Consider the following 17,294-nt stretch of genomic DNA (forward strand, 5'->3'; position numbering starts at 1 on the left):
CCCCTTTAAATGTAAGTGCGGTAAAGATGTATTCACATGTCTATTATTATTTCAAAGAATGGTTTGGGATTTTGAAACAACTTGTTTTATCAGGCACTGATAACTTGAATAAATATAGAACCTAGATTTTGTGTTGTTACTACTTACAAACTAAAAAGTGTTATTCAGCGCTCATATCGCCATGTAAAAAAAGTAACCACCAAAAAGGTTCCATGCTAATGTAAAATAAGTTTGAGGTGCGAGTGCTCGCACTTTGTAATATATATTTGGTTAAAATGGTGCAGCTCAGCTCACAACTAGACTGCAATGGTGATGGGCGAGAACTATGTTTGTGCAAGCAGCTGTAAGATAAGCCAGCTTATAGAATTCAGTGCAGTCAAAATTGCAAACTACAAAAAATGGCGTGGTGTCAAAAGGCAGGAAGTGCTCAACCCCATCCTTATATGAAGGATATATCTGAGCCCGATCACGGAGCCTGACATATCTTTAATATTGGGGATGTAACTCGTTTGTGGCCGGGGATGAAGTAGTTTCGCTAAGGCCCTACCGGACTTGTCTGCGTTTTCGAAAAGATAGCTACAGAATCTCTCCCTGTTCCTGCGTGATGTCTCAGTCAGTATCGACTGAAGCTGTTCCCTGAGTGAGGTAAGTTCAGCCATTTTGCAGTTATATAGAGCACTTACATGCATTTAGTATTGTAAAGCTGCTTTTTCCAGTTGATATATACCATACTCATGTTTTTCCCATAGAGGTATGTCTACTATTACATGCAGTGTATTTACCACATAGATTGTGTATGCTATCGGTACCTAAATTACTGCCATATGGTGTTTTACAGAGTGATCAATTGGTCTCTTCCAGAGATGCCGTCTCCACTTGTACATATTTTTATTCTTACATATTTGTATATTTAGGAAAGATTGAATATTTTTGATACCTATACAGTGTGTTGTTTGGCTCCTGTTTTGTACATACATATGTCTCTAATGAAGTAACACACACCATACAATTAGTGGTGATTATTGGCAATATTCCCTCACAATTTGAATAGTATTGACAGTCAGGGGTGGATTGGGAACCTAAAGTGGCCCTGGAAAAAATACCTGAAAGTGGCCCCATATTGTAGGAGGGTCTAAATTGACAGGAGGTGGGGCAAAAAAAGTAGGGGTCAGCAATACCATAGTGCAAAATACCACAGTGCCGCACAATATATTGCCCCAAAAGCTGTCCTTCTGAGTTGGCCATGAATAGAGGCTCATTTTCTCTCCTCTTCCAGTTGTCTCTGATTAAGATATGGAGAAGGGTGATTAGAAGGTGAGATGCGGGACATAGTTGAATTCAGGAGGGCATGTCACTGGCCTGGTACATGAGTACCTGATTCTAACAGAGTTAATTACCACTGATAGCTTATTATGGACCCATCCAGAGGTAAAGATAAGGGGCTTCTGCGGCCCCCTGGGCATCAGCCCACCGGGAAATTTCCCTGTAAGTTCTATGGCCAATCCGCCCCTGTTGACAGTGATAGTTGTGCTGTATGTTTTCTGTTTGCTAAATAGATTATTCCATACAAATGTACTACAAGAACAGATTTTGAAGACCTGTTTTACAAAATGCTTTTTATAACGTTTTCTGCTGATTCTAAACTTGCGTTTAGCTACTAAAAATATAGAGACAATTGCTGTAAAAAGTAATAGAGATTTGTGCAGTCACGGAGTTAAGGGCTCTGCTTAGGTGTCCAGAATACATTTGGTTTACCTCCACTAGTCTGCGAAAGGTTGTCATGTGCTAATGAACAGCTCAAAAGTACATAAGTGCCATGCACAATCACATACAATCACCCTACCAATTAAATGTGCACAGCATAGATAGTAAAATATTGTCTCTATTAGTACAAATCAAAATCTTTACATAAAGGAACAGCGGATAAAATACACAGGAACAAACTGGATCACAAGAAAATGTTAACTACAGTCCAAGGTGTATACTGATGCTGGAACAGATATCTAGTAATACCAATATAAAACCCTGAGCTAGGATACAATATACTAGCAAGTACATTTTTGGGAACCATACTGGTCTGTATTTATTATTACCTACTCTCCTTTGTTGTCTATTGATTGTTTCGGCACTATGCACTTTACATATATGTATATACTTATGGTATATTGTATCCTAGCTCAGGGTTTTATATTGGTATTACTAGATATCTGTTCCAGCATCAGTATACACCTTGGACTGTAGTTAACATTTTCTTGTGATCCAGTTTGTTCCTGTGTATTTTATCCGCTGTTCCTTTATGTAAAGATTGTGTGATTTGTACTAATAGAGACAATATTTTACTATCTATGCTGTACACATTTAATTGGTGGTTGTTTTTTTTTTAAGCTGTAGAGCTGTCATATATAATTTAACTTGGCATAAAGTTGCAAAATGTAAACCTGTTGTCTTCTCTTGTCACAGCTAAATACTACTTCTACGACAACTATTTTGATTTACCTGGAGCTCTCCTGTGCGCTAAAATAGTTGATTCTTTAGAGATGGTGAGTATAACATGCACAGTTTAGCACTTGCAAAAGATTAGATTATATGTCAAAGCCTGACAGAAATCATTGCTACATCTATGAAATAGTAGCGATACATAATAAGGATAGGAATAGGGATCTACATAGTGTAGCTCCCACCAAAAAGCCTTCTCTACCTGTGAATAAATCCATAGTAAGTCGATTGCTCATGAGAAATACTGTGGGGGAGATTTCTCAAAACCTGTGTAAAGGAAAACGGGCTTAGTTGTCCATAGCAACCAATCAGATTCCCCCTTTTATTTTTCAGAGCTCCTTTAGAAAAGTGGAATCTGATTGATTGCTATGGGCAACTAAGCCAGTTTTCCACTACACCGGTTTAAATAATCCTCCCCCTGTATGTTTTGCTAATTGAATTTCAGAGCGACATTAACCACCTCAGCCCCCAGTGCTTAAACACCCTGAAAGACCAGGCCACTTTTTACACTTCTGACCTACACTACTTTCACCATTTATTGCTCGGTCATGCAACTTACCACCCAAATGAATTTTACCTCCTTTTCTTCTCACTAATAGAGCTTTCATTTGGTGGTATTTCATTGCTGCTGACATTTTTACCTTTTTTGTTATTAATCGAAATTTAACGATTTTTTTGCAAAAAAATGACATTTTTCACTTTCAGTTGTAAAATTTTGCAAAAAAAACGACATCCATATATAAATTTTGCTCTAAATTTATTGTTCTACATGTCTTTGATAAAAAAAAAATGTTTGGGTAAAAAAAAAATGGTTTGGGTAAAAGTTATAGCGTTTACAAACTATGGTACAAAAATGTGAATTTCCGCTTTTTGAAGCAGCTCTGACTTTCTGAGCACCTGTCATGTTTCCTGAGGTTCTACAATGCCCAGACAGTACAAACACCCCACAAATGACCCCATTTCGGAAAGTACACACCCTAAGGTATTCGCTGATGGGCATAGTGAGTTCATAGAACTTTTTATTTTTTGTCACAAGTTAGCGGAAAATGATGATTTTTTTTTTTATTTTTTTTTTCTTACAAAGTCTCATATTCCACTAACTTGTGACAAAAAATAAAAACTTCTATGAACTCACTATGCCCATCACGAAATACCTTGGGGTCTCTTTCCAAAATGGGGTCACTTGTGGGGTGGTTATACTGCCCTGGCATTCTAGGGGCCCAAATGTGTGGTAAGGAGTTTGAAATCAAATTCTGTAAAAAATGACGAGTGAAATCCGAAAGGTGCTCTTTGGAATATGGGCCCCTTTGCCCACCTAGGCTGCAAAAAAGTGTCACACATCTGGTATCTCCGTACTCAGAAGAAGGTAGGGAATGTGTTTTGGGGTGTCATTTTATATATACCCATGCTGGGTGAGAGAAATATCTTGGTCAAATGCCAACTTTGTATAAAAAAATGGGAAAAGTTGTCTTTTGCCAAGATATTTCTCTCACCCAGCATGGGTATATGTAAAATGACACCCCAAAACACATTCCCCAACTTCTCCTGAGTACGGAGATACCAGATGTGTGACACTTTTTTGCAGCCTAGGTGGGCAAAGGGGCCCATATTCCAAAGAGCACCTTTCGGATTTCACAGGTCATTTTTTACAGAATTTGATTTCAAACTCCTTACCACACATTTGGGCCCCTAGAATGCCAGGGCAGTATAACTACCCCACAAGTGACCCCATTTTGGAAAGAAGACACCCCAAGGTATTCTGTGAGGGGCATGGCAAGTTCCTAGAATTTTTAATTTTTTGTCACAAGTTAGTGGAAAATGCTGATTTTTTTTTTTTTTTTTTTTTTTTTTTTTTTTCATACAAAGTCTCATATTCCACTAACTTGTGACAAAAAATAAAAACTTCCATGAACTCACTATGCCCATCAGCGAATACTTCGGGGTCTCTTCTTTCCAAAATGGGGTCACTTGTGGGGTAGTTATACTGCCCTGGCATTCTAGGGGCCCAAATGTGTGGTAAGGAGTTTGAAATCAAATTCTGTAAAAAATGACCTGTGAAATCCAAAAGGTGCTCTTTGGAATATGGGCCCCTTTGCCCACCTAGGCTGCAAAAAAGTGTCACACATCTGGTATCTCTGTATTCAGGAGAAGTTGAGGAATGTGTTTTGGGGTGTCTTTTTACATATACCCATGCTGGGTGAGATAAATATCTTGGTCAAATGCCAACTTTGTATAAAAAAATGGGAAAAGTTGTCTTTTGCCAAGATATTTCTCTCACCCAGCATGGGTATATGTAAAATGACACCCCAAAACACATTCCCCAACTTCTCCTGAGTACGGCGATACCAGATGTGTGACACTTTTTTGCAGCCTAGATGCGCAAAGGGGCCCAAATTCCTTTTAGGAGGGCATTTTTAGACATTTGGATACCAGACTTCTTCTCACGCTTTGGGGCCCCTAGAATGCCAGGGCAGTATAAATACCCCACATGTGACCCCATTTTGGAAAGAAGACACCCCAAGGTATTCAATGAGGGGCATGGCGAGTTCATAGAAATTTTTTTTCTTTGGCACAAGTTAGCGGAAATTGATATTTTTTATTTTTTTCTCACAAAGTCTCCCGTTCCGCTAACTTGGGACAAAAATTTCAATCTTTCATGGACTCAATATGCCCCTCACGGAATACCTGGGGGTGTCTTCTTTCCGAAATGGGGTCACATGTGGGGTATTTATACTGCCCTGGCATTCTAGGGGCCCTAAAGCGTGAGAAGAAGTCTGGAATATAAATGTCTAAAAAATTTTACGCATTTGGATTCCGTGAGGGGTATGGTGAGTTCATGTGAGATTTTATTTTTTGACACAAGTTAGTGGAATATGAGACTTTGTAAGAAAAAAATAATAATAATTCCGCTAACTTGGGCCAAAAAAATGTCTGGAGCCTTACAGAGGGGTGATCAATGACAGGGGGGGTGATCAATGACAGGGGGGGGTGATCAATGACAGGGGGGGTGATCAATGACAGGGGGGTGATCAGAGAGTCTATATGGGGTGATCACCACAGTCATTGATCACGCCCGTGTAAGGCTTCATTCAGACGTCCGGATGCGTTTTGCGGATCCGATCCATCTATCAGTGCATCCGTAAAAATCATGCGGACGTCTGAATGGAGCTTTACAGGGGGGTAATCAATGACAGGGGGGTGATCAGGGAGTCTATATGGGGTGATCACCACAGTCATTGATCACGCCCCTGTAAGGCTTCATTCAGACGTCCGGATGCAGTTTGCGGATCCGATCCATCTATCAGTGGATCCGTAAAAATCATGCGGACGTCTGAATGGAGCTTTACAGGAGGGTAATCAATGACAGGGGGGGTAATCAATGACAGGGGGGTGATCAGGGAGTCTATATGGGGTGATCACCACAGTCATTGATCACGCCCCTGTAAGGCTTCATTCAGACGTCCGGATGCGTTTTGCGGATCCGATCCATCTATCAGTGCATCCGTAAAAATCATGCGGACATCTGAATGGAGCTTTACAGGGGGGTGATCAGGGAGTCTATATGGGGTGATCACCACAGTCATTGATCACGCCCCTGTAAGGCTTCATTCAGACGTCCGGATGCGTTTTGCGGATCCGATCCATCTATCAGTGGATCCGTAAAAATCATGCGGACGTCTGAATGGAGCTTTACAGGGGGGTGATCAATGACAGGGGGGTGATCAATGACAGGGGGGTGATCAGGGAGTCTATATGGGGTGATCAGGGGCTAATAAGGGGTTAATAAGTGACGGGGGGGGGTGTAGTGTAGTGGTGTTTGGTGCTACTTTACTGAGCTACCTGTGTCCTCTGGTGGTCGATCCAAACAAAGGGGACCACCAGAGGACCAGGTAGCAGGTATATTAGACGCTGTTATCAAAACAGCGTCTAATATACCTGTTAGGGGTTAAAAAAAACACATCTCCAGCCTGCCAGCGAACGATCGCCGCTGGCAGGCTGGAGATCAACTCTCTTAACTTCCGTTCCTGTGAGCGCGCGCGCCTGTGTGCGCGCGTTCACAGGAAATCTCGCGTCTCGCGAGATGACGCGTATATGCGTCCAGGCGGAATGAATCAACCACCTCCAGGACGCGTCTGTGCGTACAGCGGTCCGGAGGTGGTTAAAGGAGTTTGCAGAAAACCACTACTTTATTGGTGATTGTCTATAGCCAGTATACCCCCAATGCATGTTTTAGGTATTGCAGGTTTGATCTGGAGTTAGCAGACAACCACCACCACTCAGTGATCATCAAATGCCAGTATTGCTGTCCTTCATTGCAACCTATTGTGTACACTGGGTAGGACCACCTAATATGCTGTAACCTCTCCGTAGGCTTTTCCTGTCCCAACACATTCCCTTCAAAGCAGATTCATCAGGGGATGTTGAATTAATAGGCTAGATAGCCTGCAGTCTGCCAGCATCTGGCCTATGGTGTGGTCAGATAGGTCAGGCTGCACGCCAATATATCATCATTACATTCACACATATAACGTTTTATTCAATTCCAACAAACTGAGCTGTGCAAAGCTGGCACATATTGCAGAGCTGCCATTTATATGTTTTTTTGGGCTACTTTTACTTGTTTTCCCTTGGTTGTTTCGTTGGTCTAATTTGCAGAGCACAAATTGCAGAGCACTAATTGCTATGGAAAGTAACAAGGCAGTTTGTATATGGTAGGATATCAGGTTTTAAATAGTTTAGTTTGATGGGCTTCGTCAATTTTCTTGGCCTGGAGATTTTACTTACCATTTAATCCTTTAGGCCACTTTCACATGGGCAGTATTAAGTCAGTATTTATCATCAGTATTTGTGAGCCAAAACCAGAAGTGGAGCCAACACAGTGAAGACCAATAATGAAAAGATTAGTGTTTTGGACCCACTCCTGGTTTTGGCTTACAAATACCGGTGTAAAATACCAACCTAATTCTGACCATGGGAAAGTAACCTTAACTGCATGGTTGTATCTTACTGTTGCAGGAGGGGCTTCCATAGCTGTTGCATACGGTGATCTGATCATGGTTCTAGTTGTGTTTTTTTGGCAGAGCCACAATGTGCTGAAGTTGGAGCAGCACAGATTTTCAGCTCTTGCTTTGTACGGAGAACTCTAACCATTATCATATCCCTGTATAGTCAGTGGTGAGATAACATTAACTTCATTTCCTATTATTATCTATCCAACACCAATCAGATAAGTCATTGAATGTGTAGTGTGTTTATTATTTCGGTTACAAAGTTACTTATATGCACAGTGTATGTGTTTTTATTATGCAGACTGATGGGCAAAAGAAGTATGATTTCTGGAAAGATATTATTTCTGCAATAGAGCACAACTACAAAACTACTGCTTTTAAAGGTAAGATGTTATATTTACATCTTCATACTGGGAATAGATCATTCATAACAATAACCATGTGAAAATGGAGGAAATGTCTGTTAGGACATACTCACACTAGACAGACTTTACAAAAATATCTGTGAATGAAAAAACGTTCCTTATCTCTGAATAGGGTTGTTTCTGTAGTCTGTGAATGGATTCTACAAACCTCCATAAGATGTATGGGGCAGTCAGCTATATCTGCAGTAAATCTGCTTTGTGTAATTATATCCTTATATCTCTTACTTAGAATGTAGGTAGAACAAGGATAGAGAAGTGGTTGCATATCGCGCTCTCTCTCCTCACTGCAGAGGACTGAATCGAGACAGGCCAATAGACCTTCTATTGAATCCATCTCTCTTCCTCTCCTGCAGTGAGAAGAGAGAGCACAATATGCAATTGCTTCGTTCTCCTTGTTCTAGCGATCAGTGGGGGTCAGGGTACTTTCACACTAGCGTTTTTCTTTTCCAGCACTGAGTTCCGTCCTAGGGGCTCAATACCGGAAAAGAACTGATCAGTTTTATCCCCATGCATTCTGAATGGAGAGAAATCCGTTCAGGATGCATCAGGATGTCATCAGTTCAGTCACTGAACCGCGTTTTTGGACGGAGGAAATACCGCAGCATGCTGCAGTATCATCTCCGTCCAAAATTCCGGATCAGTTGCCGGAATGCCGGATCCGGCATTAATTTACATTGAAATGTATTAGTGCCGGATCCTGCATGCGCAGACCGGTAAAAATGTGCATAAAATTTATATAACTGATCTGTTTCTCCGGATGACATCCGGAGAGACAAATCCGTTCTTGCAATGCATTTGTAAGACGGATGCGCATCCAGATCAGTCTACAAATGCTGTCCGTTTGCATGAGGATTGCCTGTTCCGGCGACAGAACTGCTTGCCGGATCACTGTGCCGCAAGTGTGAAAGTAGCCTCACAGCTCTCAGACCTCCACTGATCAAAATGTTTAATGTCTCTAATGTATCAAAAGTTCTCAAAACTCAGTAACCCTATAACAGTCACATTAAAATTGGAAAAACTCCCATAAATGTCACCTTTTTATTGTAGATTTTTAATATGTGTCTGCAGTAAATCTTGTTGGCGCACAAATCGGAGGACACAATTGTATTTTAACCCCTTAGTGGCATAATTAATTTTAACCTTTAGGCTGCATTCACACGTCCGTGGTGTGTTGCGGACCCGCAAATTACGGGTCCGCAACACACCAGCCCGGCACCCCCCATTGAAATGCCTATTCTTGTCCGCAAGCTGCGGACAAGAATAGGACATGCTCTATCTTTTTGCGGAGCTGCGGACACAAAATCGGGGCCGCGATCCGCAATTGCGGCTGCAGACAGCACACTGTGTGCTGTCCGCATCCATTCCTTCCCCATAGAGAATGAATGGGTCCGCACCCATTCCACAAAATTGCGGAAAGGATGCGGACCCATTTTGCGGCCGTGTGAATGGAGCCTAAGGACCAATAATATTTTTCCCTTTTTGTGTTCCAACAGTCATAGCTTTTTAACTTTTTCTTCTAAATCCTTTTTTTATTTTGTGGGATAAGTTGTAGGTTTTTTAGGAACCATTTTGGGGTATATATGGTGTAATAAATAACTTTTTTATTTTATTTTTAGGGGGAAAGATAAAAAAACTGCAATTTTTTTAGGGCATTCACTGTGTAATAAAATAACATAATTGTATTAAGTGGGTCAGTACAGTCGTGGCCAAAAGTTTTGAGAATTATATAAATATTGGAAATTGGAAAAGTTGCTGCTTAAGTTTTTATAATAGCAATTTGCATATACTCCAGAATGTTATGAAGAGTGATCAGATGATTGCATAGTCCTTCTTTGCCATGAAAATTAACTTAATCCCAAAAAAAACTTTCCACTGCATTTCATTGCTGTCATTAAAGGATCTGCTGAGATCATTTCAGTAATCGTCTTTTTAACTCAGGTGAGAATGTTGACGAGCACAAGGCTTGGAGATCATTATGTCAGGCTGATTGGGTTAAAATGGCAGACTTGACATGTTAAAAGGAGGGTGATGCTTGAAATCATTGTTCTTCCATTGTTAACCATGGTGACCTGCAAAGAAACACGTGCAGCCATCATTGCGTTGCATAAAAATGGCTTCACAGGCAAGGATATTGTGGCTACTAAGATTGCACCTCAATCAACAATTTATAGGATCATCAAGAACTTCAAGGAAAGAGGTTCAATTCTTGTTAAGAAGGCTTCAGGGCGTCCAAGAAAGTCCAGCAAGTGCCAGGATCGTCTCCTAAAGAGGATTCAGCTGTGGGATCGGAGTGCCACCAGTGCAGAGCTTGCTCAGGAATGGCAGCAGGCAGGTGTGAGCGCATCTGCATGCACAGTGAGGCGAAGACTTTTGGAAGATGGCCTGGTGTCAAGAAGGGCAGCAAAGAAGCCACTTCTCTCCAAAAAAAACATCAGGGACAGATTGATCTTCTGCAGAAAGTATGGTGAATGGACTGCTGAGGACTGGGGCAAAGTCATATTCTCCGTTGAAGCCTCTTTCCGATTGTTTGGGGCATCTGGAAAAAGGCTTGTCTGGAGAAGAAAAGGTGAGCGCTACCATCAGTCCTGTGTCATGCCAACAGTAAAGCATCCTGAGACCATTCATGTGTGGGGTTGCTTCTCATCCAAGGGAGTAGGCTCACTCACAATTTTGCCCAAAAACACAGCCATGAATAAAGAATGGTACCAAAACACCCTCCAACAGCAACTTCTTCCAACAATCCAACAACAGTTTGGTGAAGAACAATGCATTTTCCAGCACGATGGAGCACCATGCCATAAGGCAAAAGTGATAACTAAGTGGCTCGGGGACCAAAACGTTGACATTTTGGGTCCATGGCCTGGAAACTCCCCAGATCTTAATCCTATTGAGAACTTGTGGTCAATCCTCAAGAGGCGGGTGGACAAACAAAAACCCACTAATTCTGACAAACTCCAAGAAGTGATTATGAAAGAATGGGTTGCTATCAGTCAGGAATTGGCCCAGAAGTTGATTGAGAGCATGCCCAGTCGAATTTCAGAGGTCCTGAAGAAGGGCCAACACTGCAAATACTGACTCTTTGCATAAATGTCATGTAATTGTCGATAAAAGCCTTTGAAACGTATGAAGTGCGTGTAATTATATTTCACTACATCACAGAAACAACTAAAACAAAGATCTAAAAGCAGTTTAGCAGCAAACTTTGTGAAAACTAATATTTGTGTCATTCTCAAAACTTTTGGCCACGACTGTACACTGATGATGATGCCACATTTCTATATATTTATTTTTACTATTTTCACTTTCCTTCCTCCGGGCTGTCAGCTCGGAAACTGCTCTCCCTCCTCCTCCTCCAGACTGAAGGGTGAGGGGGTGGCTGCTTATATCTGTGGTTTGGTAGCAGCTGGATATATGTATTATTTAAAAGCTGACATTCCAAGCTTTCAAACAATACCAGAATGACAAAATTATCTTCGCTACATTTGAAGATATCACTGTTAGAAATCGGGGTGCAGTGACTACAGCTGAAAGTGAAAGTAAAAGCAGGTTTTACCGCTATTATTCCCAACTCAATTTATAGCAGTGATATGTCCTTCTTATCTTGAGCTAATGCTCGTGTGAAAGCCTGGAATGCCAGCTTTCAAACAAGACCAGACCCATGCTTCTAGCTGCTACCATAGCTGCTACCACTCAGGACATATCAGCAGCTAAAGCAGCGCCCCCCCCCTCCTTCCACTTATTCAGGCAGAACAGTTACGTACTTTTCCCACAGCTTGAGCTGGACTCAGGCAAAACAGGTGGTTAAATCAGAGATGAAAACTGAGCTGGTAAAATATAGACCCATAAATTTAGTCTAGAGCTACAGTGATTGATTTACCTATCTAGGTACATGTACATTGAGTTGTCTGAAATCCTGTGAAATACAGCTGTAATGCAATAGTTAAAATCAATCCGTAGCTCTACAAAAAGTCAGTGTAGTCCAGGCCTAATCTGCATTGTGGTTAAAATGTTTGAAATGCTTTCAAGAGATGCTATTCTGTATTATTTCTAAGGAATTAATGTCACTACACAGGATTCCGGGACAAGTCTTAGCAAACAAACGAGGTATTCCCATTTTAGAAATTGATGGTATCACATTATAATCAGTGCGGTCCAACCTCTGGAGCTCCAACTTGTCCAGAGAATAAAGGGGCTTGCAGCAATGATTTAGTGCTGTGTCCTCTTCACTGATTTTTCTTGCACAGCGGCACTCTGGCTCACCTCTGTGCCGTAAACTGCAGCCAGGCCTCATTCAAATGGATGTCTTTGGCTGCAGTTCCCTGATCAGCCTGGTGAGTACAGTGCTGTTGTGCAGGGAAAACCTAAAAGGGAGTCATCATTAAATTAGTACTGTGGCCCCTTCAGTCTCAAGGGGAACCACGTTTTCAACTGGAACCTAAAGGGGTTGTCCAGTTTTAAAAAAAATATATACTTTTTTCATATACCGTATTAGGAAATATCATAAGGGGCCCTTTTCTTTTAGTGATGAGTAGAGAGCGATTACAAAGAGCGTCTCTCACTCTGGATCATCCTGTTCTGCAGTACACTGATATCCCACTGTAGGAATGGTATAATGTTTTATGTTCACTTCTAGTCGCACTGCAGACAAATTGAACACTTACTGCCAGGTTTCCCCACAGGTTACTGATTGCTTAAAGTCTTAGCAGGAGGACAATTTGTAATCACCTGATTGTTAAGGGAACTTTTCTGACAAGTACAGTGTTTTCAAAGCGAGCCCTTTAAAAGGACATCATATAGTACATAACAACCTCTTTCTAAAACAGCTAGAACCAGCCTTGTACCTCACATGGATCCAGAGATCTCCCCATTGCGCTAATAGATTTATATCAAGCTGACAATTTAGCGGCATGTCCTGTAACCGTCACAGGGTCTAACAGAGGATAGGGCTGGTGGCAGTTCAAGGATGGAACTGCGCATGTGCGTCCACCTCAGCAAGATGGACAGAGAGATGAAGAAAAGAACAAACAGCAGGTGGTGCCATACAGATAAAATGTATTGAATAGCTTAGCTTAGTAGCTGTACCATATGTTTAACTTCATGCAATTACAAACGTATTCAGATTTAGATGCTGGTTTGAAAAATGTGGAATATTTTTGTGAGACAACCTTTTTAATGCCATTAATGTGTTATATGTAGAATTTACTGGTCCACATAAATGGTGAGCAGGCTTGGGCTTGGGGACATTGTGTGTGCAATTTTTCTCTAAAATGTGATCTGTCTTCCTCAAAACACTGTTTAATAGAGGCACATTTGGCAAAAATAACAGCCTTGAGTCTCAGTGAGAATATTGTCTCCAGGGGCATATTCAGAATGTTATTGAAGGGAGGAGGCACTGGTACAGGTGCCCCCTATTAAGTGTAGGGTTAGAAGAATTAAATGATGTTTTCATATAGTTGGTGGACTCTTTGCCGATTTCATTTTTATCATATGAACAGAATTTTTTTTTATTAGGTTTGATTTATACAATAAATATCAAAACAGGTCATGAGCAACATTTGATGCTAAAAGTTGACAATGGTGAAAAAGTGTATATTCTACTTTGTGTGGGGTAGACACCACCTGGTTGAGTTTTCCTTATGTTCTTGCTGGTGTGACAGTTCCTTGTAGTACTACTCAAAGATAGTCCTAAGCTGCCCAGAAATCTCTTCTCCTTTTAAAGGGGTTGTTCAAGTTCAGAGCTGAACCCGGACATATTCCCTTCTTCCCCCACCCAGCCCTTTTGACATGAGCCTCGGAGCATTTCATGCTCTGATGCAATCCCTTTTCCTTCGTTGAATCGCGCAGGGCAAGGGCTTTTTCTGGAGATCCGATGACGTCCCGGGCTCTCCATGGAAATGCTAGGCGGAGGCTTCTGCCGATCAGTGAGCCCCGTGATGTCACTGCCACTAATGGTCGGGTTTTAGAGCTGCCCTAGCCTGTAAAACGGCTAGGGCAGCACTAAAGCCCACCCATCAATGCCGGTAATGCCACCAGGACACAGCTAGGCGGAAGTCTCCGCCTAACAGTGAAAAATGTAAACAAAAAAGCCCTTACCCTGTGCTATACCTGGCAAGGGAGAGCATCAGAGGATGAAATGCTCTGATGCTCGTATGAGAGGGCCTGCCTGGGTGAAAACTGGGATCCCTTTATGAAATTCCATAAATATTTCAGATCGGTGGGTTCTTACTCTCAGTACCCCCTAATCCTCCTCCCCGTAATCCTCTTTTTGAAGGCACCTCTTCATTGTTTAGCTTGGTCCGTCTGTGTGCACACCACTTACTAGCATCGGGGCAGAGTATTGCTGCTTCATCCTCTTCACTTGAATGGAAATGGGAAGCAGATGGCGTGTAGGTAGGTGGCCTTATGTTAACAATGAACAGGTTGCAGTGCTTGCGAATGTGTCTCAACCCCTTCAAACAGCTGATTGGCAGGGATGCCTAGAGTCCTGCAGATATCCTGAGGATAGGTCTTCTTGAGCATAGGCCATCAATATTCCGAACCACAAAACCTGTTTAAATGAAGGACTGGTCCCCACACAAAAATGTATGTATCTCCCATTCAGTTCCCTGAGTCACAACTGCCTCCATACAGGCTGCTCCAGCAACAACCGATGCTTAAGTGGTTTGGTTTTGACCCCATGATCTTCTTCCATTCTTGTATACGTTATTGATTGTCCCTTTTTAGAATATTCCAGATTCCATACTTGTATGTAGAGGAATATTTTGAAATGTATAAGTGTGTAAATTATGGAAATTCTGTATCTCTAAAAAATTTAAATATAGGAGGGAATTTATCATACTGTGCACTCCAGAATTCTGGCTTCAAAAAGTCACAAAATAGGGGATTTGCAATTTTTTGGGTCCCTTGCGCGAAAAGATGCCATAGTCAAATGTGACCACAGCATCTGAGTGGTCCAGAGCCGCGATCTCCCACTCCCAGCTGAGATCGGAACATGAACATGGGACAAACACAGATGCCTTCAGCTGCCAAGTGCACATGCAACAGTTCAGTCAGTTTCATACAATAGGTACAAATCTCTTAATTATACCATTGCCTAGGCTTCTCATGCTATGAATCACCAGGTCAAACTAGACTCGATAGTATGTTCACTGATCATAGTTCAAGTTTCTAGGATGGCAACACATCAAACACCTAACTGAACCAAAATTCAGTTTTTCCGTCCTTTAATATTTCATGTAAAATTGCAAATGCTAGCAATGTTCCTGTTGTTTCATTTCTTATTGTCCATTAAAATGCTTATCAAATAATACCAGAAAAAAGGAGTTTAGTAATGTGGCCGTATTTTAACTAGATCACAGCACTGGCCAGAAGTTTCTCTAAAAATGCTATATTAACATTGCCAGGAAAATGAGGTAGAACATTTCAGCAACTACTGTTGGCAGGCACATTTATATTTATGGATTAATCAATGATATTATAACTGCCCTTTTTAATTGCTTTTGCTTTGTAAATGATCGTTGTACATACTTGACGGCAATGTGTTGCCGTACCACACCAGACTTTACTCTCCTGCCATTTTCAATCAGTAAAATTTTAGGTTAATAGTTCAAGTTATATATTGAGAACTGCTTTACGGCGCCTTCTCCATCTTTCTTCATTTGGACTTGAAAACTGCTTTTAGCTTGAGAGCAAGAATTTGTGTTCTGAAAGAAATATCATTTTTGTTCCAAAGAGTCAAAACAGTTATACCATTATTTCATTTCACATCGTAGAAGGCAACAATGTTTCTGCCCACATAAACATTGGATGATGATGGTAAGTGTAGCTGACAATGCACATTTTAAACGGTTTCTGTCACCAGAAATACCTAAATTAAACTGGCTGATATTAGCGATGTGCTAATGTCAGCTGAACCTAACTAGCCTATTCATAGTTTTATCCTTTACCCCGTTACTCCATAAAGGTAACTTTTATAATATGCAAATTAGCCTCTAGGAGCAGGAGGGGGCTTTACTCCTGCTCCTAGAGGCTTCTCTCACCTCTGTCACCTCCCTCCAAGTCTTGATTGACAGGGCCAGGCAGCAAGGATGCGAACACTGACTGGCCCTGTCAATCAAGACTTGGAGGGAGGTGACAGAGGTGGCAGAATGGAGCCTCTAGGAGTAGAAGAAACGCACCCCCCCCCTCCCCCCCCACCCCCTGTCCCGGGGACGCAGTGTGGCAAGGAACAAGTCCCTCACAGCAGTTGAGAAGCTAAAATTCTTTGCACGTACAGAAGCCCAACATGGCACTGACTCACCATCCAGACCTTCCTCCCTGGAAGCTGCCGATGCAGTGGTGGGAGAGACCGAGCCAGACGCTGAACCTACTTTGAAACAGGTCACCGACCAACTTCTAAATGCTATCTCAGTCTGCAGATCGTCATTATCGGGTAAGATGGAGGAGGTCAAAGTGGACCTAGGGCTATTAAGGCACAATATGCAAAATCTGCATGAGCGGGTCTGAGAAGCTGAGACCCGCATCTGAGCTAGAAGACCGTACCGCACCTATCCCTGCGCAAATTGCCTCGCTTGAGAAAAAAGTCGACTTTTGGCAGCAAAAATGTGACTATTATGAAAATCGTTTAAGGAGAAATAACTTGAGAATTATCGGCCTGCCCGAACGGGCTGAAGGCTCTAACCCCTGTGAATTAACGATTCAGTGGCTTAAGGCCACGTTTCCAGATGCAAAGTTTTCCACTGCATTCACCATTGACAGGGCGCATCGTGTCCCAGCTAAGCCTCCTCGCCCTATGCTTGCCCGCTTACTTAACTCCACTGATCGAGACCACATCCTACAACTAGCCAGAAGAAAACAAGAGATGGAGATTTGAGAACACTTCCATTATGCTGTTCCCGGATTTCTCGGCTGAGCTACAGAAACGGAGAGCAACCTTCACAGTGGTCAAGAGACGACTCGGAGAACTAAACATGCCATACTCAATGGCGTATCCTGCCAGATTGCGAATAGTTGATGGGGAAACGACCAGTTTCTTCAACACACCCACTGAAGCAAGTGCCTGGATCGACATCAAGGGAAGACCTGCCAGGCCTGGGATCTGAGTCAACATTCTGGAGTCCACTGCCTTGTAGACTTGGGACTTTCAATACCTCCTTGATGTATGAGATATACTCAATTTAGCTAAAATGGCACTATTCTCATTGTTATGTTGAGATACATGTTTGCACTTTTCCCTTTTTTCACTTGGCAACATTAGTGCAAGTGACGACAACAGTCACCAGCACTCACTGTCATGACAGCCACAATTATTGCACAAACAGTTATGTGCATTTTTCACTTATGGTTTACACACTTATTTTCTTTT

At 41.9% G+C, this 17,294-nt stretch overlaps 1 protein-coding gene across 1 annotated transcript in view; it reads left to right on the forward strand.

The window, feature by feature from the left end:
* NT5DC1 (5'-nucleotidase domain containing 1) overlaps positions 1 to 17,294 on the forward strand; it is a 287,049-nt gene that overhangs the window by 16,793 nt on the left and 252,962 nt on the right. Inside the window, exons 5-6 of the mRNA XM_040431037.1 lie at positions 2,461 to 2,540; positions 7,807 to 7,888. Of these exons, the coding sequence (XP_040286971.1) occupies positions 2,461 to 2,540; positions 7,807 to 7,888 (162 nt within the window). The remainder of the gene's footprint in view (positions 1 to 2,460; positions 2,541 to 7,806; positions 7,889 to 17,294) is intronic.

This window comes from Bufo bufo, chromosome 4, assembly GCF_905171765.1.
Source record: "Bufo bufo chromosome 4, aBufBuf1.1, whole genome shotgun sequence".
Lineage (NCBI taxonomy): Eukaryota > Metazoa > Chordata > Amphibia > Anura > Bufonidae > Bufo > Bufo bufo.